The sequence below is a fragment of the Panthera uncia genome (assembly GCF_023721935.1).
Source record: "Panthera uncia isolate 11264 chromosome D3 unlocalized genomic scaffold, Puncia_PCG_1.0 HiC_scaffold_8, whole genome shotgun sequence".
Taxonomy (NCBI): Eukaryota; Metazoa; Chordata; class Mammalia; order Carnivora; family Felidae; genus Panthera; species Panthera uncia.
This window is the reverse complement of record NW_026057586.1, coordinates 36,032,166-36,058,825: the sequence shown is the minus strand read 5'-3', so window position 1 is coordinate 36,058,825 and position 26,660 is coordinate 36,032,166. Positions and strand designations below refer to the sequence as shown.

Genomic DNA, 26,660 nt, shown 5'->3' with positions numbered 1-26,660 from the left:
AGAGGTCATTTGTCACTTCCACTGTGCCCTTTTGGGCTGGCGCCCAGCCCCCCTCCCCCCCCCGCCTGGCATCATGGTTGGACTTGCTAAGGCCACAGGAATTAGGTTCAGGAATTTAACTCCCTGGGCTAAGTTCTGTAAGAACTTCGGTTGACTCTCAGGGAAAAAAGGGAAGGGAACGGAGAGGTGAGGAGGCTTCTGTCTGCCTCATCGTGGCCCCCACACTGTTGAGTGGGAAGTTGTCAATCAAACACTAAATATCACCTCACCTGGGTTCCTCAAATTGCAATTCTGGCGGTCTGCAGTCAGGGCATCTCTGATCACCAGCCCTGTCCTTGGCCTTGGGCCCCATTTCCACTTCCTCATCTTTTAACAAGTTCAAGGGTTTTCACTAAAACCAAAAGATGGATTGTTCTGATGATAGGATTCTTTGAACGGCTGCATAGTTTTTCAGTTAGCCTCAGGAGCCGGGGACAGCTCAGGATTGTGGCTGCCTGCTAAGGCAGAGGCCCCACCTCACCTGGCACCTGCAGGCGCTGGCGGGTGCCTTCACACTTGGCCGCTCGCCTGGGAGCACCTGTTTGTTATGGAGTCTGACTGGTTCACAGCCTCCTGTTCTGGGTCCTTGCTGGGGCCCCTGGTTAATTAAGCTCTTGCATTCCAGTTATTTTTCCTTCATTTCTGATCTCAACAGCACTGAGTTGTGTCCTCTTTGGTCAGCATAGAAAGGAGCAAGCCATTATTTGTGTTACGAATGGAGACATTCTTTCCAATGTTAATAGCCCCCAAATAGAAGTGTTGGAGACGTCGGTCTTAAGACAGTGTTGGTTTTTTCTTTTCTGAGAGTTCAGAATAAGTTTGAAATCTATCTGTAGGGTTCTTGGAAATGCAAAGGCAGTGAAATAGGGAGTAAAAACCTGTGTTGGAGATTCCAGGCCAGAATAATTTGTGTAGAAGCATGAGTGTGTGAGGAGAGGCTAGGCTTTTGTCCCAGGTCGGCAGGAACTTCTTGTTCCCTCAGGCAAATCCCTTTCCTCCCCAGCTCTCATCTCCCTATTCCTAAGATAAGGACTTGCAGTAAATAACCTCAAGGTCCCTCCAGTTCTGAGCAGAAGCCTGCTCTGAGATCATCTTTCTTTTAAGAGACACAGAATTCAAAGAGAAGTCAGCTTCCCCCCACCTCGCCCCCTGTCGTGGGCTATCTTTTTGTCTCTTGGTTGCTGCTTTGAAATTTCTCATGTTTGCTTAAATTTCATAGACCAAGGGGAAGGTCTACCAAATTGAAAGAAAAAGGAATCATTAAATTGCTATAACTCCAGCTGTTGGTAGATTGACCGTAACAGGAGTTTCTAATCACTGAGCATGTTAGGTAACAAATTACCACAAATTTAGCAGCTTAAAACAACACAGACTTATCAGCTCACAATTTCCATGGGACCGGTTCCAGGCACCGCCTAGCTGGGTCCTCTGCTCAGAATCTCACAAAGCTGTAGTCAAGGTGTCGACCAGGACTGGAGTCTGGTCTGAGGTTCGGGATCCTCTTCCAAGCTTTTGTGGTTGTTGGCAGAGCTCGTTTCCTTGCAGCTGGAGAACTCATGGTGGCTCGTTGCCTTCTTCGTGGCCAGCAGGATAATCTACTCGTCTCTGAGCTCTGGAAATGCCTAAACCTGCTTTTAAAAAGACCCACCTGATTAGGTCGGGCCCACCCACCCAGGTTAATCTTCCCTTTAACTCAAAGTCAGCTGACTTGGGACCTGAATGATACCTGGAAAATCTGTTCACTTTTGCAATATAATGTAATTTAACTCTGGAAGTGTCCTGCTTACGCTCAAGGGGATTAGACAGTACCTGTATACCAGGGAGTGGGCTCTTGGAGTGCATTCTGCTACCACCCTAAGAGTTTTTTTCTCAAATGATCTTGTCATCTGTCTTGCTTTGTCCCATAGAGTTATAATCCTGGCTTACTGGCTCCCCTGCAAAAAAATGCTTTGAAAGCCTTGAGACAGTCCCCTAAGACGTGTTTGTGTCCTGTTCTTTCTTCATCCAGACGCTGTCAGGATTGCCAGACCAAGACAGCTTCTACGATGTGGTGGACTGCCTGGAGGAGCTGGGCATTGCGGCCGTGTCCCAGCGGCACTTGAACAAGAAAGGGACCGACCTGGACTTGGTAGAGCAATTGAACATGTATGAGGTAACAGCACACTCCTTTTGTATGGCATTGCCTAGCTTGGACACACACCAGAGGCTGAGATAAACATATTCTAGACCGGTGGTTATGAGTGTGGTATAGCAGCGTCCACACCACCTGGGAGCTTCACAAAATGCAGGTTCTGGGGCCCCACCCCAGAACCCCCGAATCAGAGAGTCCAAGAGGAGGTCTGGCGATCCACGTTGTGGAGGCCTCCCGGTGTCTCTGGCCTTCCTCAAATGTGAGAACCCCTGATGGAGGAGACGCATGGTCACTGGCTTACAGTTAAAGATACTACCCAGCTTTTCCCTTTCTTCTGCAATCTCTCTTGCCTCGTTATGGGGTTTTATGGTCTATTTGCTATTTAATGCCACTGTAAGGACGTAAAAATTGAATTTTTTAAGTTTTAGCATAGATTTTACTGTTCTTTATATTGTACAATGAATGCCAGTTTAAAATGCAAATATAAGAGTGTTTAACTTCCATGCAGAGTCATACAATTTCCATTTTGTAGCTCCTTCCTACATGCCTATGCATTTTGTTTCTGCTGAAACAGTGTAAACGCTATATAAGACGAACTGAGCTATTTTTATTTCACTTCTTGGTGTACGTTCCTTCTATCAGCACTCCATCTTCACGTTACTGGTGAGTACAGAAGGGCTGAAAGGAAAAGGAACCGTGGGCCACCATATCTTTCCATTTTTTTCTATGTCATTTCAGTGTAAGTGGTTGGCTTGTACTGCAGAATAACCTGGGTGAGAAAGGATTTCGTAGGACCCTTGGGTTGCCATCTGTCTGCATTCAAAGCCAGTTCTGGTTTGCACGGGGGGCCTCCAAGGCTCTCAGTACCTCTGCTTAGTTACAAGGTAACACACTTACCTTGTACTCTGTTGGAGGCTCCCTGAATTCTCACATATTGTGCACCTACCGTCACTCTAGGCTCATGGGTGCAGGGAATGGCAGACATATGTATTTGTATCTACTTCCCTGACTGTGCACCTGCTCCATTGTTCCATTGGACATCACTTCTAAAACACAAGTTTAAAGATAGAATTAGTAAGAATTTCAAGTTGGTAAAAGAGCATTAAACCACGGAGCCCCGCAGAGTGTGAGCCCGGAGCCCTCTACAGTCGCACCCATCCCACTTCCATGAAGGTGGCCATGGCTTTATGGCTTTGTTGACTTGAGTTCAGATTGTTTGCTGTGGGTTAGTTTTAGGTCCCATGCCCCTTTATTAAAGTTACTTATCTGATGTAACTATTGTCTGGCCTCTAATTGAAGGTTAGAGCACACTTTGTGAGTAGCAAATCGCATTCCTTACTGTTGATCCTCACTGTCTCGGTTTCCTTCCATGGCCAGAAGGGGGCAGAATCCAGGGATCTGATTCCTCTTGGGTGTGTGACTGAACAGGAAAACTTGTTGCTTTAGACACGTGCTTACCCATAATGTGTGAATGAGGCTATAGCTGAGGACGTTCCATCTGTGACATTTCCCTGTTTTCCCCTTGATATTCACATCCCACAGAAGTAACCACTTAAAACTGTAAAGTCTAGGGGTTTTTAGCATGTTCACAAGGTTGCGTACCATCACCTCTATCATATTCCAGAATGCACTCATCAACCCAAAAAGAAACCCCATACCTGTTAGCAGACACTTTCCGTTATTCCCTTCCCCCCAAACTTCCTGTCCCCAAACCACTAATCTACTCTTTGTATGGATTTGCCTTTTCTAGACTTTTCCTACAAATGGGGCTGCACAACATGTGACTTTTGTGACTAGCTTTCACTTAGCATATTTTCAGGGTTTATCCATATTTTGGTATGTATCTGTACTTTGTTCCTTTTTGTGCTAATATTCCGTTGCTTGGATAACACCGTATTTTATTTCCCTGTTCGTCACTTGATGGACATTGGGGTTATTTCCATCAGTTTGGCTAATACAAATAGTGCTGCTGTGAACGTGCATGTACAACTTTCTGTGTGGACATATACTTTCAATTCTCTCAGGTATATGTCTAGGTAAAATTGCCGGTCATATGGTAACTTGATGTTTAGCTGTTTGAGGAGCTGCCAGACTATTTTCCACGGAGGCTGCACCATTTTACTTTCCTACCAACAGTGTAATGAGGCTTCCCATTTCTCTTCATCCTCCTCAATGCTCATTATTGTCTTTTTAAAAAAATTATAGCCATTTCAGTGGAGTGTGAAGTGGTACACATTTTGGTCATGATTTACATTTCCCCAGTGATTAATGACGTTGAGCATCTTTCCATGTGCCTACTGGCCATTTTTATATTTTCTGTGGAGAAATGTCTATTCAGATCTTTTGCTCATTTTTAAAGTTTGTCTTGTTTTGTTTGTTTATTTAGAGAGAGAGAGGGCTCATGAGAGCAGGGGAGGGGCAGAGGGAGAGAGAGAGAGAATCTTAAGCAGGCTCCCTGCCCATCTCGGAGCCCAACCTGGGGCTCGATGTCATGACCCTGAGGTCATGAGCTGAGCCAAAATGAAGAGTCACTTAACCAACTGAGCCACCCTGCTGCCCCCATCCTTTGGATGTTTTTAAATTGGGTGGTTTTGTTACTCATGGGTTGTAGGAGTTCTTTATATATTCTGAATATTCTTTATATACTCTATTTGTCAAATAGAAGTTTTCATACATTTTCCCCATTATATGGGTTACACCCTGTATAATGTTGTTCCACTTCTGACCTGTCAAGCTACCTCTCCGTCTCCCTCTTCTCCTTCATACCAACCTTTTCAGAAATTGTTCTGTATTCACCGTCTTCCTTTTGTCATATTGCATTTGCTTACTACTTTTAGCATCGAGTTCATATCCTTCACGAACTTAGCATATACCTGTTATTCAAAGAACAATGAAACAAGCACCCCTTGTGATGGTTAATTTTCTGTGTCAACTTGACTGGGCCACAAGGTGTTCAGATATTTGGTCCAATATTATTCTTTGTGTGTCTGTGAGGGGGTTTCTGGATGAGATTAACACTTGAGTTGGTAGATGAAGTAAAGAAGATTGCCCTTGCCAGTGTGGGCAGACCTCAGCCTATCTGTTGAACAAATCCTCTCCGCCTGATGCTCAGGAGCTGGGACATAGGTGACCACTATCTTTGAACTCCATCTGAAACTAACACCGTTGGTTCTCAGGCCTTTGGACTGCCAATCTTGGGTCTTCTCAGCCTCCACAATCATGCAAGGCAATTCTTTATAGTCAGTCTCCATGCATGTCCTATTTATTCTATGGAGAATCCTGACTGATACACTCATGTATTTAAGAACTAAAACATTACCAGTAACTTTGTAGCCCTCCCTGGTGGGAAGTATCCTTTGTAGCCCTCCCTGGTATCACCCCACCAACCCCAGCACTATTCTTTTGTTTTCTTTATACTTTTACCTGAAAAGCTCTTATCCTGTGATAAATGATTGAACTAACTCAAAGGGTCAGATTATTAAATCAGAGCTGACAGATATCTAGCTGTACTAATCTAGCTATGCTAATAATTTCAAGAGTACAGACTATAGAGGTGCAGAGGAAACAGGGAGGGGTCTGGGTCATCCCTGGACTCCCAGGTCTTTTCCTCATGCATCAGACATATGCTCTCTGACCCAGAAAATAGGTGAGGTCTCCAAGTGAGGATCACAGGTCCCCTCCCCGCCCCCACTGCCCAGTGAGTAGTATTCGGTTATGAGACCTCTCTACTACATAGCGTAGAGAATGATGGCTTGTGAGCCCATACATTCTGCACCATAGGTAGTCCTTAATCAGGTGATCCTTAACCAGTCCCATCCTGTTAAGAGCAATTCCAGAAACAAGAGCTCTCATTTTAGCAAATAGTATTAGGTTGTTTATTAGGTAGTCTGGTTATTAGCATACTTACAAAAGATTAGAAGGAGTCACTTGCCTTCTTTCTTTCCCCAGACTCATTGCTTTATAGAAGGAGTGAGGAGGTCTTAGTCCAGCTGTTTTAATTCCTTTCTCCCAATCTGTATCCCTAAACAGCGTACTGTTCCCAAATTTTTTATAAAGGGAAACCTATCGTTTGTATCCTTCTACAATTTCTCATCGGCTTATTGTTTTTGAAACCTACCCATGTTGTGTGGATTTCTCGTGTATTCATTTTCACTGCTGGTGACTATAGGACAGTTTACTTATTTGCTGTTCTCTCAATGGGTGTTGGTTGGTTTGAACTTTTGTTGCCATGACAAACCACGCGACCTCGAGTATTCTTGTACTTTTCTTTTCCTGTGGGTATGTGATCCTTTTTATGTTTAAGTATCACTTTTATTCTTGATTTATAAAAACATTTAGAAGTTTGTATTCTTGCTCTCTGCCCTTGTCTCTGGTCTTTGATGATTTGATAGAATTCCCTTGGGAAATTTGGGAAATTCTATCCAACGTGTGGGCCTGTGTGAGGAAGAGGAGTATGTGTGTGTGCGCATGTGCACGCATGCACACGCATGCATTGTTGGGGGGAAGAAAAAAAGTCTTTGGTAACTGTTTTTTTCTATGGTGATTGGTCTACTTAAACTTCTTATATTTAGTGGGATCAATTTTGCTAAATTATATTTTATGAGGAAATTATTCATTTCTTCTGGAATTTTAAATGGACTAGCAAAGAGATAAATCTCTTATGAGTGATTTTAACTTCCTCTGTTCCAGTAGGTATTTCCCTTTGTTATTGAATAATTTTTGTTTGTAATTATAGATTAACTAGTAGATTGCCTATTTTGTTGGGCTTTTTTTCAAATAATTTTGATTTATGTATGATTTGCACTGCTTTTCTTTCTTTAAATTTTTTGAGAAGGGGAGGGCCAGAGAGAGGGAGACACAGAACCCGAAGCAGGCTCCAGGCTCTGAGCTGTCAGCACAGAGGCCACACGGGGCTCGAGCTCATGAACTGTGAGATCATGACCTGAGCTGAAGTCGGACGCTTAACCAACTGAGCCACCCAGGCACCCCATGCACTACTTTTCTGTTTGTAACTCAATATTTGTTTTTAAAATTGAGGTATAGTTGGCATCCAACATCCTATTAGTTTCAGGTGTATATCATAGTGATTCATTAGTTTTGTATGTTAGGAAATAGCCACAGTAAGTCTAGTTACCTGTACCATACAAAGTTATTACAGTATTATTGACTGTATTCCCTAGGCTGTACATTACATCCCCATGACTTACTTATTTTATAACTGGAAGTGTGTGCCTCTTAATCCCCTTCTTCTATTTCCCCTGACTTTGGACCTCCTCCCTAATCTGGTAACCAACAGCTGGTTTCTGGTGTCTATGAGTCTGTTTTTTGGGTTTGTTTTGTTTTTCACATTCCACATATAAGTGAAATAGTAGGGTATCTGTCTTTCTCTGTCTCATTTCCCTTAGCATTATACCCTCATTGTCCATCCATGTTGCTGCAAACGACAAGGTTGTATTCTGTTTTATGGCTGAGTAGTATTCCATTGTATATGTGTACCACATCTTCTTTATCCACTCATCTATCAGTGGCCACTCAGGTTGCTTCCATATCTTGGCTATAAAGAAAACTGACAGTAAACATAGGGGTGCATTTATCTCTTTGAATTGGTGGTTTCATTTTCTTTGGAGAAATACCCAGAAGTGGATTGCTGATCATATGGTAGTTCTTTTTTTCAATTTTTGAGGAATCTCTGTACTGTTTTCCAGACTGCACCAATTTATGTTCCCTCCAACAGTGCACAAAGTTTCCCCTTTTCCCACATCCTCACTAACACGTGTTATTTCTTGCCTTCTTGATAACAGCCAATCCTGATCAGCGTAAGGGGATATCTCACTGTGGTTTTGATTTGTGTTTCCCTGATGATTTGCGATGTTGAGGATTTTTCATGTGTGTGTTGGCCATCTGGATGTTTTCTTTGGGAGAATGTCTGTTTAAGTCCTCTGCTCACTTTTTAATTGGGTTGTTTGAGAAGCTGTGGAGGTTCTTTATGTATTTTGGATATTAACCCCTTATTGGATGTATGATTTGCAAGGATCTTCTCCCAGTCGGTAGGTTGCCTTTTTTGTTTTGTTGATGGCTCCCTTTTCTCTACAAAAGATTTTTAGTTGGATGTGGTCCCACTCATTTATTGTTGCTTTTGTTAACCTTGCCTGAGGAGACTGGTCCAAAAAAATATTGCTGGGGTTGATGTCAAAGAGCTTATTGCCTGTTTTCTTCTAGGAATTTTGTGGTTTCCGGTCTTACATTCAAGTCTTTACTTCATTTTGAGTTTCTTTTTGTATATGGTCTAAGATAGTGGTACAGTTTCATTCTTTTGTATGTAGCTGTCCCGTTTTCCCATCACCATTTATTGAGGAGACTGTCTTTTGTCCATTGTATGCTCTTACCTGCTTTGTCAGTGACTTATTGACCAGATAAGCATGGGTTTATGTCTATTCTATTCTGTTGATCTCTGTATCTGTTTTTGTGCCTGTACCATGCTGTTGTTGTTACTGTAGCTTTGTAGTATAGTTTGAAATCAGGAAGCATGATACCTCTAGCTTTGTTTGTCTTTCTCAAGATTGCTTTGGCTATTTGGGCTCTTCTTTGGTTCTATGCAAATTTTAGGATTCTTTTTTTCTAAGTCTGTGAAAATGCCATTGGTATTTTGATGGAGACTGCATTGAATCTGTAGCTTACTTTGGGTACTGTGGACATTTTAACAGTGTTCTTCCACTCCATCAGCCTGGTATATCTTTCCATTTATTTGTGTCATCTTCAATTTCTTTCATCAGTGTTTTATAGTTTTTAGAACATAGGTCTTTCACCTCATTGGTTAAATTTAATCCTAGGTGTTTGTTAATGCAATGGTAAATGGCATTGTTTTCTAGTTTTTCTTTCTGGGAGCTCATTATTAGTATATAGAAACACAACTGATTTCCGTATGCTAATTTTGCATCCTGCAACTTTACTGAATTCACTTATTCTGATCATTTTTTTTAATAGCATCTGTAGGCCTTTATATAGTATCACGTCATCTGTGAATGAATTCTTCCTTCCCAATTTGGATGCCTTTTGTTTCTTTTACTTGCCTAATTGCTGTGGCTAAGACTTTCAATACTATATTGATTAAAAGTGATGAGAGTGGGCATCCTTATCTGTTCCTGATCTTAGAGGAAAAGCTTTCAGCTTCTCACTATTGAGTATGATGGGGTTTTCTTATATGGCCTTTATTATATTGAGGTATTTCCTTCTGTTTTTTTCTTTTTGAAGTATTTCCTTCTATACTCACTTTTTTTTGAAAGTTTTCATCATAAATGGATGTTGAATTTTGTCAGATGTTTTACTGCACCTATTGAGATGGTGATATGATTTTTATACTTTGTTAATATGGTATATCATGTTGATTGATTTATGGATGTTGAACTATCCTTGAGTCCCTGGAATAAATCCCACTTGATGATGGTATATGATCCTTTTAATGCATTACTGAATTTGCTTTGCTAATATCTTATTGAGGATTTCTACAACAATGTTCATTGGGGATATTAGCCTGTAATGTGTGTGTGGGGGGGTGGGGGGTGGGGGGTGTCTTTATCTGGTTTTGGTAACAGGATAATCCTGGCCTTGTAAAATGAGTTTGGAAGTGTTACTTCCTCTTTTTTATCTTTATAACTTTCTTCATTAACTTTCTTTCAGTTTACTTTGTTGGTATATTTTTCTAGTTTTTTTGAGTTGGTTATTTAATTCATTTCTTTACTTTTGTAAACCATCCTTGTGCTCCTGGTCTATAACCCACTTGGTCATGATGTATCCTTTTTTAAAATGCGCTGTGGAAATTGTTTGTTACTAACTTATTTCGGATGTATACACAAGTATTCTTAAGCATAAGATTGGCTTCCCCTCATCTTCCCTCTATCTCTTCTCTTCCTCTCTTTTTTTGTATGCCATCTTTTATCAGTTTGGATATCACTGGCTAGCATTTTGAAAGGATGATGCTAATGTTCATGAGACTATTCCTATGTGTTGTTTCTGTATTTCTGGTGGCTGTGTGTACAGATGCCTCCAGAATATCTCTCTAATCATTCCTCCTCAGTGTCCTCCCCTGAATCTTTCTTCTCTGACCTTCTTTTCAGTGTTGGGCTTCCCTTATCCGGCCTCCACTCTCAGTCTATGTGGCCTGTTCTTATTTACCTAATGAGTTCCACAGCTTTTGAGCTTTTGTGGCTGATATTTGACCTTGAGCTTTTTCCAAGGCCCCTGGCTCCCTGCCCCTCTGCCTGCTTCTCTTCTTGTGTTACATTCATTCATGGAAGCCTATTATATGTCACATAATTTGCTGGGGCTAAAAATACAGAGAGAAGTCCCTGCCCAAGGAACTTTAAATGTATGGTATAAGACAAGCAAGTAGCTGATTGCCCCCAGCAGCTCAGTATAGTGGTGCCGAGGGATACGGACGCTGCCAGGGAAGTTCTGTGTTGGGCATGGCTACTTGGGAGCTGCACATGACATGTAAGCATTTCATTTCTCCACCTCGACAAGCAGTGGAGTCTCCCATGTTACAAACCTGGAGCTATCTTGGACTCCTTTTTCTTTTCCTCTGCCCCCCACTTAGAAATCTGATTTCTGAAAACCTCACTTTGTTTATTTCACAGCTCTGGCCCCATTGTTTCTTACCTGGATTATTGTAATATCTTCTCATTCATCTCATTCATTTGTTCCTCTGTGAATTTGTTTATTCAGCACAACTTTATTGAGCACTGCTATGTTCCGGGCACTTATTCTAGGCCCCAGGACATAGCAGTGAACTAGACAGACAAGGTCATTGCCCTCAGGGAGCGCACACTCTGATGGGATGCAGACAGTAACCAATTACATGAACAAGCAGAGAATATGAGCCTCCAAACATGTCTATGAAGAGAGACAGGATGAGGTAGAGGTGAGAAAGTGAGGCAAGAGTAGGGAAGACTCTTCTGAGAAGATGGCCTAAAGACAGTGATGGAGGGCAAAGCAGTGGAGGAGCTCTGGCTTGGCAGGTGTGAAGGGTTGAAAAGAGGTTGGTGTGACTGGAGGGGTAGGGGCTGGGAGAGCAACATGAGCTGAGCCACGAGAGGCTGACATCCTGCAGGGGCTGCCTCCCCTGGGGGTTTCTCTACTTTCTCTCCCTTCCTAACTCCCAGCAACTGAAAAAAAGGATCCTTCTGAAAGTCAGATCTGACTATTAGGCCATTTCTCTGTTTACAAGAACAAATGTGAGCAAGCAAATGAGTGAATGAATAAATGAAAAACCTTTTCTGTGGCCAACAGGATGAAGCCCACACAGCTTGAGTCGATACAGGGGTCTACTACACAGTGTGTGGCCTTTATGCCCCTGTGGCCTTGTCTCTGGCCGCTCCTATGATGTCTCTGAAGTTTCAGCCATACTCAACTTCTTCTGGCTCTTGAACATGAAAGACAGGTCTTTGTACCAGTGCTGTGGGGTGGGATGGGTGGGCTTTCCTTTATTCTCTTTTCTTTGCCTAGAGTGTTCTTCCTTCCTGTTCTCATAGTTGGCAAATTTCTACTCCTATAGGAGTCACCTTAGACGTCCCCTTGTCCACCAGGCCTTCATGGCAAGATCAAAAGAGTTCCTACACTTGTCCCTTCCTCTTTGTTCACAACTTACGAAAGGGAACTCGCTATGACTATACCTCGGACTGAGCAGTCCTCAGGACATACTTGCCTGTCAGTCTGCCTCTGAGTTGCTACTCTGAGTCATGTCTCATTTCCCTCTTTGGCCCCAGGGTTTATCGGTATGCCTGCTCAGAGTAGTTCAGTAAGGGCTTGAATGAAGGTCTCTCTTAAATATCACTTGTTTTATGACTGTATTTGCCAGATGCTGGGTTGAAGGAAAGACATGATTTAATCAGAGTGCAGCTACCTTAAAGGGAAGATGCCCTGAGTAATAACTCAAGGTGACAACTCAGTGCTTGAGATAGCAGGCAGAGTCACAGGGTTTTTATTCCTTTCTGAAAGTTAATGTTTTGAACAATATTTACTGTTACAGGATAACCAAGTTCATTATATTCAGGAGCAGCAAAGAGACCTATAAGTAGAGCCAGTCTTTTCCTCACAAAAGCTATGAATGTTTTCAAGTAATTGAGAGAACTTGGTTGGGCTTCTAGAATTCTTCTTAACAGTGGAGGATGTCTGGTGACCACATGTCCTGGACTTTCTGGGGACAGGCCCAATTCCATGTAATTTAATTCCATTTCAGAAAGGTGATTTAATCCCTGCTTAATTAAATTCATTTTAATTTTTATAGCTTTATAGGAGTTTTCAAATATATGAATTCACAAATCAAGATATAAAATCTTTTGTCAGATTATATGTTCTAACTTTTGACTCTGAAAATGCGGTCCTAGTAATGGAAAAGTATATTAAGGCTGAAGGCTTTGGGGATGAGAGTGTGATATTGTGATTTACTATAAGAAATATGTATTTGGTCATTATTCTCGTTTCTGGCTCACAGCTCCCAAAACCCTGGAAATTGCCTAAGTGTTGAGGGTGATAAAGGTGTCTTTTGTTATGTTGGTGAGCTGACTTTTGGAAAGCACTTCTGGATGGGGGCAGGCTGAATCAGTCAGTGGCCAGTGACTTAGTCAATCATGACTCCACCATTAAGCCACCATAAAAACCCAAGAGGACAGATTTTTGATCCCTTTTGGAGAGCTTCCACTCTTGGGGAAGTAGAACACTCCCAAATACCACCAAGTTCCATAAAGACAGAAGCTCCTTTGTTTGAGAACTTGTATTATGTATCTGTGAGTCTGGCTATTGACTCATTGAGAGAGAGCGCATGTGCACATGTGAGCAGGGAAGGGGCAGAGAGATGGTCTAAGATGGCCTCATTCACTTGCTTTGGCATTTGGTGCTGGCTCTTGGCTAGGCTGTGTGTCTTCAGCAGGCTAGCCTGCACTTCTTTACATGGTAGCAGCATTTCAGAAGGGCAAGTCCCCATGTGCAAACACTTCTCAGGCCTTGTTTGTATCATGTTGGCTGATACCCCATTGACCAAAGCAAGTCCCATAGAAAATGGACTCAGTGTAGGAGGGGGCTACACCAGAGTGAGGAGATAGGGAGGTGTGGTTCTCTGGGAGCCCAGCACCGTGACAATATTCTACAAGCTGTCATTAGTGTAGTTCCTTCTTGAAATGCTACTGGCATCAGTATCACTTCACCTAAAAGCTGAACCAGGATGTATGGGTACGGATGTATATGTGTAGGATTACAAAGAAGATGTGAGATAGCAATATGGAACAAGATTGTGTCTATTATGTAACAATGGTTGCCTGTCATGATGTGAGTAGTAATATAATATAAACTCAAAGAAGTAGTTTTTAAAAATTTTCCTTAGTGTTTGTTTATTTTTGAGAGAGAGACAGCATGAGCAGGGGAGGGGCAGAGAGAGAGGGAGACACAGAATCCAAAGCAGGCTTTAGGCTCTGAGTTGTCAGCATAGAGCCTGGTGCAGGGCTTGAACTCATGAACCAGGAGATCATGACTGGAGTCAAAGTCAGACGTTTAAGCAACTGAGCCATCCAGGTGCCCCAGAAATGTAATAGCTTTTGACCTCTATCAAGAGTATTCACGTTGGTGGATATTTGATGATACTAAGAAATTATTTTAAGTGGAAGGAATCTACTCCTGAAATCATTGTTGCACTATAGGCTAACTAATTTGGATGTAAATTTAAAAAAATGAAAAATAAAACAAGTTAATAAACAAAATTATTTTAAGTGGAACGGTAATATGGTGGTTATGGGTTTTAAAAATCCTTATCTTTTAGGGATATTTACTAAAATGTTTACAGATGAAATGATGTGATCTGGGATTTACCTCAAAGTCTGGGGTTGGGGCAGGGAGTGGGGCGTAAGTAACACAAGGTTGGACAGGGTTGATACTTGTTGAACGGTCATGGTCATGGGTGATAAACACATCACAGTCTTTGTACTCTCTTTCACACTGTATGTATGTTTGAAAATGTCCCTAGTAAAAACTTAAAGAGTATTTAGATCATTCACAGTCGTTGAGACGACTGATGGAAGTTGTCACAGATGCCAGCCTAAGTTGCTTCTAATTGTTTTCCTAGTAAAGTAGGGTAGACTATGTAAGCAGTCAGTGCTGGATTTGGAAACTGCTCCTCATGTGGGTTTTACTTTATGAGTAGTGTTCTACATTTAATTAAAAGAGTTACAGGGCATTTGGGTGGCTCAGTCAGTGAAGTGTCCGACTGGGGCTCATGTCATGATCTCACGGTTAGTGAGTTCGAGCCTCACATTGGCCTCTCTGTTGTCAGCACAGAGCCTGCTTGGGAACCTCTGTCCCCCTCTCTGTCTACCCCTCCCCCCACTCCTGCTCGTGCTTGCTTGCACTCTCTCTTTAATGTTTAATAAATAAACATTAAAAAAAAAAAAAAAGAAATAGCACTTGCTGAGGGGCCCAGCAAGTGAAACACTGCATTATTAGGGAGAGACTAGAGATTCTTTGGGACATTATTGATCTCATCTCGTGTTTGGTGGGGACACTCCTTGCACATGTAGTTACTCAGATCTGACACCACAGATTCAGAGTAAGAGTGGTGGTAAGTGCTGTTCTCTCCAGATCTTTGCTAGTTCTGCATGTTCTTGACTCTAATTTGTTGTGTTCCCTAGAATCTAAGGACCTGGGCGCTGCCGCTCTAGCCCTGCGTGTGAAAGTAAAGCCTTTCTTCCTGTCTTCGGGAGATACCGGTGATTCTATAATTCTTGTTATAAAAACAAAATCATGAGTGAACACCAGCCCCAGATTTCAAGTTCCCTTGTTGCTCACTGTAAAGCGCAAGGTTGTCATTGAATCTACTTGGATCCGGTGCCCCATTTACCCCTTCTGCGCACCCCTCTCGTTTTTTTTTTTTTTTTTTTTTTGATTAAAAGATGAATGTTTTGCTGAGGATCTGAACTTTAGAAAGCCCCCATTAAAATTTCTCTTATGGGGTTGCTTTGATAATTTTTCCAGATTTTTCTTTCCATTTAAATGTTTTGATTGTCTCCATCTTCTCTGACAAAAGGCAGTTAAAGTGGATTTCACTTTGTGCACACAGAGTGTGCCTCTCGGAAAGGAACACTATTTGATCCCTGGATCTCTGAGGTTAGACAAGGAATTAGAAATATCTGAACTCTACTTTAGCCCCTAATCTTATCATTCCAAATGTGTGCTTAATAAGAAGCAGAATCAATACTTCGGGTCAGAATAAGTTCAAATGGTCTAGAATTTTTACATCTAAAAGCGAAGAAAAAACGATTGGCTAGAAATATTTAAAAAGACTGTCCTTCATCAGGTGTACAATCATTCTCAAACTTGCCCAGAGAATGCAGTATAAAGTGTTAATGTTGAGATGGTAAATGTGATTAACCCAACGTATAACTTCATTCTTAGTTCTTGCAGTTGTATTGGAGAGGAGACCCCTAGGAAACAGACTTTCCAATGACATTTTATAACAGGGCTTTTTCTGAACTCTTATCAATTATTACGTCAAACCTCCCAACATTATGTCTGACTAGTAAATTCTGGGAGAACAAATAGTCACAATATTATCAAATTGTCCTCCTCTGTGTGAGCTTGTTATAAAATGTATCTGGCACGAAGATAGAAGAGGTTTCACAAAATCGATCTCACGCAAAAGCCGGAGCCAGAGGAAACTGGACCTGGGGCATGTGGATGGTGGGTGCACCCCTGTGAAACAGGCCGCGTGGCCTAGGTGTTCATCCCTGTGAACTGGGACGAGAGTGGCCCACCTGGTCTTGACACAGCCAAGCTCACCTTGCTAGATGAGCACAGGTGTGAACACTTTGGACACGGGGCACCACTGATTTCGCAATAGGTCGGTTTTCTATAGATAGGTGATGTTAGAGCCATATTGCACGATTAGCCATCTGGGTCTTTATATTCTCCGTTCTCTCACCCGTCAGGTCTGAGTTGTAAAATGTGACCAAGAGCACCTATGTGGCTGGAGAATTGGCACCTTTGGGGACGTAGGACTGTGTAGTTCCTTGGTTGCCAGGTCAGAGAGGCTGCTGGACTTGGCCAGGGCTGGCGCGGGCGTGCCATATCTGTGAGAGGGAAGAATAGGTGGGCATGTTTACTGGGGGTATTTATTGAGTACCAGTCACATAGATCATCTTTACATAAGTTATTCTTACCGAAGTCCCACGAATGCAATACTGTTATCCTCATACGGTGAGCTAGAGAGAAGGCAAATAATTAGCTACAGGTCATAGCTGGCTCGTGAGCCACACAGCCAGTGTGCACAGATCTAGTTAAGGACAACCTGTGCTTTTCCTACTGTCTAGTTTTAGAGAGGGCGGGCGCGTGCACACACACGCGCATGCACACACCCCTTACAGAAGCTGGAGATACAGGTGAGTGTAGCCCTTGGCTGGGAAGGACAGGCATGGAGAAGCAGGGACGCAAGCAAACACATAGGCAGATGGTGTTAACCTAAAATGAGGCAGCCATGGAGCAGGATCCAGGACAAAGTGAGATTAGGAGATGGCAGAGCAGGGCCTCCTGAGAGGGCGCCAACTAGGAGGAGTAAAATACCCTTTGGAGGAGGATAGCTGTATGGAGGCATGCTGCCAGTTGGCTCAGGTTTCCATGGGAAATCCACAGTGGCAAAGTGTAAGGCAATTATTCTTCACAAATATGCATTACTTTTAAGAGGAGATGAAAAAAAAACTAATCTAGAGGTGAAGTCTATTTTGGGTATATATTTTCGTGACTAGCATATGCAGGCTCTCGAATGTAACTCGGGGCTCCTCCCCCAACCCCAGGCCCGGGATGGGAGGGTAGCCTGATAGCAGTGCCCAGCAGAGGTGCTGACATCAGGCCCTACGTGCTGCCGAATAGGCCTCTGCAACGGATCTGTGGGTGAGGCCAGATCCGCTCACCAGGCGCCTTGTGGCTCTTGCCTCTGGGCAGAATCCTTGCTGTGCTCTTCTGAGCACCCTCATTGGGAAGCAAGCTCAGGAATGATCAGGAACTTCAGGGCTCCCCGCCGCTGGGCTTCAGGACCTACCTCACCTCCTGGACCAGAACAGAGCCGAGGGGGGTCCAGGAGAGACGCGGCCCCGGAAATGACAGTGCTGGGCTCCAGGGTAAAGATCCTGTCTAATCACGAAATATTTCTCGGACCTACTCATGATCTCTGTTGGCTTTTTCATACCCATTTGGGAAAATACTCGGTGGCAAGCATCTTTAAGTTCGCGGACTGCGCTCTGGCACGCGTGCGGATGTGACGATCTTGCAGAGAAGCTGAGTTAGCAGGATGGAATGACAGTGTTAAATGCTCATTAAGGGGAGCGTGGAATGCAAAGTCACACCTAAGGCCTGGGAGAGGATGTCAAGTCTGACCTTGCACCGGGCGCTGTCTGCTTTTTCAGGTGGCACTGCGGCACGAGGATGGCGATGAGACCGCAGAGCCGCCCCCCAGCGGGCGCCGGGACCGGAGGAGGGCCAGTGTGTGCTCTGGAGGCGGCAGCGGAGAGGGCGAGCAGCGGGGCCTGGACCGCAGGCGGAGCCGCAGGCACTCGGTGCAAAGCATCAGGAGTCCTGTGTCGGCCCCCACCAGTCCCAGCTCCCAGTCGGCTCCTGGCTTCAAGCCCGGTCAAGTTCGAGAGCACCGTGAAAAGTAAGCATTAACCCAGCCGTGGAGCAGAGGGGGGCGGGCACAAGGATCCTGAAAAGGTGGGAGGGGGTCCCATCCCCACAGGCACCCACTACCACCCCCTCCCCGCTGGCCTCCTAACCCCTCCTGACTTCCTCCCTGCCTCTTCTCTACCCTTGAAACACCACCCCGAAGTCCTTTGGAGCACCCCGGGACAAGGTGGCCCTGGTGACCCACATAGATGTGATCTTGTTAACCCCACGAGCTCTTCTTCACCCATTCGTGTTTTTATATCCGTATCTCCGTAATGTCTGAAAAGCTGTGTTTTATCAAATAGAAAAGAATCCAAACCCCAAAACTTTACCTGGAAGTAAATGGTGTGCCCTCACATAAATGCAAGATTGTAAGAGTCTTGAGATACTGTGGCAGTAGATGGTGGAGGTTGGTTTTAGTTAAATAGAAGAAACCTGTATGAATTAAATATATGAATATAAACATATGTAAATATGTATTATGTTAAATACATTTTATATGAGTATATGATATATATATATATATATAAGTATATGTAAATTTCAGTAACTACTATCACCGTCACTTTTTCAGTGTTTGTTTTAGCGAACATTTTTATTGAGAATGTGTTATAGGCCAGGACTTTCTGATGCCATGAAGATACAAGGTATGATCTCTGTCCTTACGAACCTCACATTTGGGCTGGGAGAAACTAAGAATGAGATTGGCAGATAGGAAGAAATACAAAGGTTGACAATCTCATAAGAAACTATATACAGATATACAAAGGAAGACCTTTTGACACAACCTATAGGAACTTAGAAATGGTTCTGTAGAACAAGTGTGCAGCAAAAGGATGGCCATGCTGTTCTGGAGTCTGGGTCCAGTTCTATCTTCCCAAGTGAATGCTGTCAGTTCATTAGGATGATGGAGCTCTGTGGACCAGTCCATGCCAGCCAGGTCCACCTGGACTGACTGGGACACTGGTTTGCCAGCGCATCACCTCCTGCTGCTGGCGTGCAGAAGCCCTGCTCACCTCATTTGACCGCAGCATTTTCTGCCATCGTGGAGATCCACCTGGGAGCCAAGTGCGGGTCACGAGGCTGCCTGGTGAAGAAGAAAATAACTCAGAATCAGTTGGATGACCTTAAGAAAGAGAGTGATCAAGATATGTCCCTTCCTTTCATCCCTAAGGGAACACCCACCTTGACAGATGCCCCAAGCAGTCTGGTACTCGTGGAATCACTTAACGAGCCATGCCTTTGGGTGCCTCCTGTCCCAGATGGAGTGGGAGTGATGTGTGAGCCACAGTCTGTGTTGACACCCTTCTCTACCACATAATTGCCCATCTACAGATTTTTCTGTTTCTGAGAATCTGTGTACAGCAAGCTCTGTTAAGTGAAAAAAAAAAAAAAAAAGACTAAAACTTCTAAACAAATTGAGGAATGAGAACATCCACCATAAACATCACACCTTGTAGTCTAAGATCTTCAAGAAACTTAGGCAGTGCTCAAAGGGCACTTAAAGTTCTCTCCAGCTCTGCTCCTAGCTAATGGCTTCAGAAATTAACATGGAGAAAAGTGTACACAGTAGATTAAAAATCTCTATGTAAAACCACCACAGATGCCGGGGACAGTTATTTGAAGTCCCCGTCAGCAGCCCTTGGCATTCTCTTGTTCTGTTCAACTTGTGTCCTGTATGTTCCTGGTCTGTTTCTTGCTATTATACTTTTCAAAGATCCCCATCCCCATGTTGTGAGTTCAGATGGCCATGCCTTGTGACAGATTGGCAAGGACGACAGAGGTGCAGTGAGCCACCATGGGCACATGGTTTTGAGGTGCAGGGCTTGGAGGGATCTCGAATACGAGGTCACACATGCAGCCCTGCATGCTTCCTGTCTCATTCTTTTCAAATAGGACTGATTTTTCATTTTACTGACATTAGTACTTTGATGGAAATTTAGTGCATTTATTTGAGAAGAATACACTTCCCCACTTAGACAGATAACATTTTACAGATTGATTATGAAGTGGCTTCATCCATGAAGTCTATTGGAGGGGTTTTGCCCTATGGTCCCCAAACAACAGTAGAGTTTTGGCAGAGGTGGGTGTGGAATAGAGGGGGAAAGGGTGACGAGAAGCCAAATGGGAAATAAGCCCTGCATGCATAGCTTAGTCACCTGCTCAGTATCTGAGCCTCAAAACAGTATCTTAGAATCAAGTAGTTCATTGTGCCCATAGGCCTTGCTTGATTTTGATTGCTCTTCATCTGTGTGAGCATTCTGGCCCTACTTCTAACTTGTAGCAACATGCCTTGCATATGCCACATAGGAATTTTAGGCTGGATTTTATAATTCTGATGCAACTAATGCCAGTACTTTTGAAAAGAAGATAGGAACGCGTTAGAGGTTAGAGATTCATGGTGCCCTAAAATGCATATGGTGCCTCTCCACTCAGGTGGTCCTTTTACATCATCTGAATTTCTCTGTAGGATCTAGCAGGACAAGCGTCTTCATCCTCTTTTTACAAGTGAGAAAACTGGGGGTCAGTGACTTGTGATGATCCCAGGACTAAGGGGCTGAGCTGTGGGTTAAACACAAGTCTTTGGCCCTTGCCTTTCAATGTCCAGATCACACAGGACCACTTCCTAATCCACCGTTCCCAAACATAGTCACTGAGTGAGATTAGTGCTTCTGACTTTTTGGAGCGGGAATTTTATTTACATACCATGTAGGTGTGTTTTTTTGATGTAAATATAAAAATTCGAAGAGTTGAAAAGCAGAAAAATCTCAGTCTCCTTAAGACTTAAGCCTACTGGGCTATGTGTTTTAGTTCCAGTAAGGACTAAGACTCCAAACACATTCTGGGTTGTTTTGGTTTCTTAAGAAACCTATACTTCTACACTGAGCATTTACCAAATCAAGTATGGGTATTGGTCATCTGTCACCTAAAAGTATCTTTTGTGACTGTGTGTGCCATAATGAGTTTTATCTTTGCACTTAAATTTTATTTTTTTTAAATTTTTTTAATGTTTATTTATTTTGAGAGAGAGACAGACAGAGTCTGAACAGGGGAGGTGCAAAGAGAGAGAGGGAGACACAGAATCCAAAGCAGGCTCTAGGCTCTGAGCCATCAGCACAGAACCTGACACAGGGCTCAGACCCATGAGCAAGATCATGACCTGAGCCAAAGTCAGACGGTCAACCGACTGAGCTACCCAGGTGCCCCTGCACTTAAGTTATAAATTTCATCTTTGTATTTCCATCTTTGCACTGGAAGGAATAAAAATGGTGGTGCTTTCATTTTTTACCAAGAAAAAATTACTTTTAGCCTCAAATCAGCAGAAGGATCAGTGTTTCTGGTTTAAATTGTAACAGGATATAATCTTAGGAGAAAAAGTCTTAAAGCCTAGAGCAGGAGACCATTCTGTGAACTTCCACTCACAGACACTCTCCTTTCTGGGGCACCTCACTCTAGTCCTGAATTTTTCCCTCTTTAAGGAAGGTCTTCTGACCTAAGTGCGTTCCATAATCTTATAGCTTTATTGCTGCTTAGCATTCTCTCACATGGATAAAATTTCCCCATAATGTTTCCCTGTTCATCGTGGTTTTCCCCTCTGTCAAAACATAGCAGATCTTCTTCCTGCTCTGTATGCCGGTCTTTCTGATAATGAACATCGCATGGGACTTAATATATGAAAATTTTCACCCTGTCAATTTCCACACAACATTCCAACCTGTAGAGGTAATTTTGAACTTCAGCCACTAATGTTAGCAGTTGTGCCATCCAGCCTTCAGTCCTGTGTATATTTTAATACACATGGAAGAGTGACCTGGCGGGTAGTAGATGGTGACAACTGGTTGGGAGCGGATGGTACAGACCGCTGCCGCGTGCCTCAAAGGAAGGGGTTGGAAACTTTCTCTGTCAGGGGCCAGGTGGTACGTATGTTAAGCTTTGCAGGTCAGACAGTCTCTGTTGCAACCGTTCGACTACATTCCGCCTTTGTGTAATACAAGAGCGGCCGTGACAATAGGTAAGCAAATGCGTTTACTTGTGTATGGACATTGAGATTTGAATTTTACATGTCATGAAATATTCTTCTGGTTTGCTTTTCAACCATTTAAAATTTGAAAACCGTTCTTAGCTGACAAACTATATAAAAACAAGCGGTAAGCCAGATTTGACCCACAGGCTATAGTTTGCCAGCTCCTGTTCTAAGGGGCTGGGTTTCTACAGGGAGGTTGGGAGGGAAATGATCTGGAATTGGCAAAGAGGAGTATGTGGGGTAAGAGAGAAGAGCCCATCATACGATATGAGAAGGCTGTGGGGAACGGTGTCCTAAGTTTAGGGTAGGAGCAAGGAATATTCCATGAAGAGGTTGAGACTATAGGGGATCTTGCTGAGAGCTACTCGTAAATTCCAGGGCACAGCAGAAGGTTGAAGGGATTGGAAAAGGCAAGAGATGAGTTAGATTAGGAGACACACAAAGCCAGTGGGGAGAAGGGGATATGGCAATGAGTTCAGGAAAGGTTGGGCTACTCTGAGAGGTGGGAGCATCCTGGAATCAGTTCCAGTGCTCCCATAAGGTCATGGTTCTCAGCTGGAGGCAGTTTTGTCCCTCAGGACACTTGGCAATGTCTGGACACATGTTTGGTTGCCATAATTGGGGTGCAGAATGCAAATGGCACCTGATGGGTAGAGTGCAGGGCTGCTGCTGAACATTCCACAATGCTCACGACAGCCCTCTCCAACCAAGAAATACCTGTTCTAAAACATCAGTGGTGCTGAATCTGAGAAACCCCACCGTAAAGGACAGCATGTAATTGGCTACAATTTTCAATTCTTCCTAGGGGTGATTCTGAGGTAGGAAGTACTTTGTTGGAAAGGGAGTGTTTTTCTTAGGGGCACATGGAACTCTGTGGGTCTGCCTTCAAATGTTCATGTGTATGAGTCGAAGTTGCCTTTTTTTTTTTTTCGAAGAAGATAATTCTCAAATTTCTGGGCTACCAGCTAGAAAGTAGAGTCCCTTTTTTGTTTGTTTTTGTCTTAACTCATTTGGCAAAGTTTTACATTTCAAATTCTTAGGGACTATGCTGGACCCTCTTTGGGGGGGACCAGAGGTTTGACTAGATCTCATGATCTTCTCAGGAACCCACATGCCCAGTGAACCCAACTCCAATCAGCTTCACATCTATCACATTCCCCAAAATTGACATGATGGAACGTGACACCAGCCATACAACAAAGCGGCAAGACAGAACAATGGTCATATCACAGAAGGTGTGCCATTCTTCAGCCAGGCTCAGGGATCTATTCGGAAGAATAGGAACATGGGACCAGCTCTCTAGAGACCCTCTGTCTACCCAGGGCTGACAGATGCTCAAGTGGAGTTGAGGACTCAGGGCTGAGAAGGAGCAATGGACGCTTTCCTCTTGGCTGGTGGTGTTCTCAGCTGGTGGTCAGGAAGTAAAAAAGTTAAATTCAAGAATTGCTGTTTTGTCATGTAAGTTAGATAAGAGATAAACATTTTAAAGGCTTAATGCGTGTTGCACAAAAGCACTCATTCTAATACGTTGAAAGCAATAAGGAAGTAAACAGACTGTGGCCAGGCCTTGAGCTTGCTGCCGGGAGGGACTGGACACAGTCCGCCCTGTAGACAGACCGGCAAATGGCAGAGGCATGGTATAGCCTGGCTCCAGCTAATCCCAGAGAAGGGGAAACCAGGAGGGCCCATGCCCAGGTGGGCTACAGGCCACAGGGGCTGCCCGGGAGCTAGTCAACCCACTTGTGCTTCAGGGAAGAGGAGTCAGGCCAGGGTATCGTGTGGGGACAGAGTGCAGACCCCAGCATCAGAAGCTCAGTCTGCACCTGCTGGTGGAGGATAGGCTGTGGCTCCTAAAGAGTACACAAGCACCCAGTCTGCACAGTCCTCCCCAGCGTGGCATTTGGAATCGGTGCAGCAGGGGACCTAGGATGGAGGTACTGAAGCATGGAAGAGGCTGCTTGGTTCTGCCACCAATAGCCGTGTGTCCATTTAGATATGACCTCAGGCACATAGGGGGCACCCAATACTGAGCAACTCTGTGTTTCCACATGAAAATGATACAGGATGGGGCTCCTGGGTGGCTCAGTCGGTTAAACATCCAATTCTTGATTTCAGCTCATGACATGATCCCGGCGTCGTGAGATGGAGCCCTGCATCTGGCTCAGCTCTGGGCGTACAGCCTGCCTAAGATTCTCTTCCTCTTCCTCTGTCCCTCCTCTGCTCAAGAGTGCTCATGGCGTGCGTGGTCTCTCTCTCGAAAAAAGGTATAGGATGTAAATGTGTGGTACCAACTATGCAATATACAACGGAAGTATTTATTTTTCTTTAATTTTTTAAATGTTTATTTTTTTTTTGAGAGAGAGACAGAGAGACAGAGCTCGAGAGGGCAAGGGTCAGAGAGAGAGGGAGACACAGAATCTGAAGCAGACTCCAGGCTCCAAGCTGTCAGCACAGAGCCTGACGCGGGGCTTGAACTCCCGAACCGCGAGATCACGACCTGAGCCGAAGTCAGACGCTTAACCGACTGAGCCACCCAGGCGCCCCCACAATGGAAGTATTTAGACTATGTAGTGCAAAGGTGACAATAACACCAGCAGTAGCTGCAACAGTGGCTTTACCTCATTATCTGCCAGGCATTATGTGAAGAGCTCCAGTGTACCAGGTCCACTAGGTTGCCCTGTGAGTTACGTGTGGTTACTATCTCCATGTGGAAGGAGGAGAAACTGAGGCACAGGGTGTTGAAAGGACTGTCCAGAGCCCACAGCTAATACATAGTGGAGCTGGTTTTCGAGTTCAGGTGGTCTGCCTCCAGAGTCCCTGTCCTTCCCCATTTTTGTAAAGTACGTTTGTTTTTTCCTATGATTCTGTAGAAAGAAAAAAACATCCTTGAGACTTGGCAATTAGTAAGCAACTATCAAGTACACATTGCCATCTCTATGTGTTACTACTTCCAGATTTTCATGTTCGTACATTTTTAAAAATCGTGGCTTAGTGTTCCGTTATATGGACATACTGTAAAAACAGGACGCCTTCATGCATTTTGCCATGGTTTGATTGAAGTTTTTTTCTAGTACTGAACTTTCTGGAATGAGCATATACAAACATGTTAGTACACATATGTTAGCATTCTCTTAGGAGAGATTTTTAGGAGTGAGATTCTAGATCAAAGGACTCTTACGTTCTAAATAATGATACCACCGTATTGGCCTTTATCTACCACTTTGTTGTCCCACCCTCAGCATATGATTGACCATTTTCTCATACCGTCACCAGCCCTGGATGTTAGGAGTTTCTCAGAAATTAGTATTTCTGAAAAGTGAAATGTGCCTCAGCATTTCACCTTGCATTTTTTTTTTAAATTACTATTGAAGTTGTTCACCTTTAATTGCTTCATTGGCTGTTGAACTTTGCTTTTCTGAGAATGGCCTGTTTGTATCTTTGGCTTATTTGTCTCCTGAATGGTTCGTCCATTTTGATTGATGAACAGCTACTCTATGTCAGTATTTCATATTTCAGTACGGGAATTTTCAGATACAAAAGCAGGTAGAATGTAAGTACTCTTGATACATTCTAGGCATTAACTTTTGACAACTGTGTCATAAATATTTTTCCTTGTCTATTAAATACCTTTTATGATGCCTTTGGGTGGACTCCTAAGGTATATTGCTAGGGTATGCCACGTGTTGGTATTTGCCTGTGCATCTTTTCAGTGTCGTGTTTATTCGGGGAAGTGTATCCTCTTCCTAACGAGCCTCTGTGTTGTGCTGGGAGGCTGCTGTGCTGCTTCTTCACTCTCTAGGAGGTAAGTAGTGATAGCCGGAGCTAGCGCTATGGAGCACTTACTTGGTGCTGGCTGTTGTGCTAAGCAAAATTACATGTGTTGTAAATGGCATGAAGAAAGTAGAAGACTCCTCCCCCTTTTACAGGCTGGGAAACTGAGGCAGAGAGAGGTTCAAGAGCTTGCCCCCGATCTCACGGGTGGCAAGCGGCACAGCTGGGTTTGAACCCATTCATTCCTCGTCCGGGGTGTGCATTCAGAACCAAACACCCCTGGAACTAGTGTCTGAACCTACAGAATGTGTTCAGTAGTAACAAGTTTTTCCTCTCTCGAGGATGGATCAGATTTGTTGAAACGACAGAAAATCATGCAGAGCAAATATTTACTGTGACTTGGTAGTCCTAATGAGCTGTATTGTTTACAGTCACTGTTAGATTGTGATCCTGAGATAATCATACTGATTGGCTTGTTTTTCTCAAAAATTGGCACTGAAGACAAGATAGTTCCTAAAGAGTTCTGAAACGTTCAGAGCAATAACTACAACCATGGAACAAGCCTTCCTTGTTAATCGTGTAACTAAGCAGCCGTTATCTTGGTGATAGAGGTCATCTGGTTGAGAGGAAGCCAGAGTTAACAACTATCGGAGACGAGGCTGTCCTCACCTTTTTGGGGCTCATGCCTGATGTGAGGCCCTGTTAGTGGCCCAGTGGGTGGTGGGAAGAGGAGAGCCAAGTCTTGAGGCTGGGCCTCAGAGTGGGAACTGGAGGGAGGCAATTGGAGCAGGAGTTGTTTTCTGTTTTCCTGAAGAAGTAGGAAGGGGTATTGGCGCCTGTCCATCAGCCACAGGAACCAGTGAGCAAAGGGGGAGCCTAATTATGGAAACATGCAGGGTGGGTGAGCTCATCTTCTGAGATTTCGACGGGAAGAGGCGTGTTTGGATGCTGAGTTTAGGGCAGCGTGTTGCTCTGTGGTCTGTCTCGCGCCTTGTCCACAGG

The 26,660-nt window shown here is 43.8% G+C and overlaps 1 protein-coding gene and 1 long non-coding RNA gene across 7 annotated transcripts in view; one reads left to right on the top strand and one right to left on the bottom strand.

Moving 5' to 3' along the window:
• LOC125914273 (uncharacterized) overlaps positions 1–8,707 on the bottom strand; it is a 152,113-nt gene extending 143,406 nt beyond the window's left edge. The window contains exon 1 of the long non-coding RNA XR_007455269.1: positions 7,113–8,707. This is a non-coding gene — a long non-coding RNA (uncharacterized LOC125914273). The remainder of the gene's footprint in view (positions 1–7,112) is intronic.
• Positions 1–26,660, top strand: part of FHOD3 (formin homology 2 domain containing 3) — a 469,815-nt gene that overhangs the window by 302,017 nt on the left and 141,138 nt on the right. For 5 of the 6 annotated variants that reach the window (XM_049619507.1, XM_049619508.1, XM_049619506.1 and 2 more), the window contains exons 9-10: positions 2,048–2,191; positions 17,608–17,855. In XM_049619507.1, the coding sequence (XP_049475464.1) occupies positions 2,048–2,191; positions 17,608–17,855 (392 nt within the window). Of the gene's footprint in view, positions 1–2,047; positions 2,192–16,913; positions 17,323–17,607; positions 17,856–26,660 lie in introns of those variants that run through there. The other variant, XM_049619510.1, reaches the window with a different exon arrangement.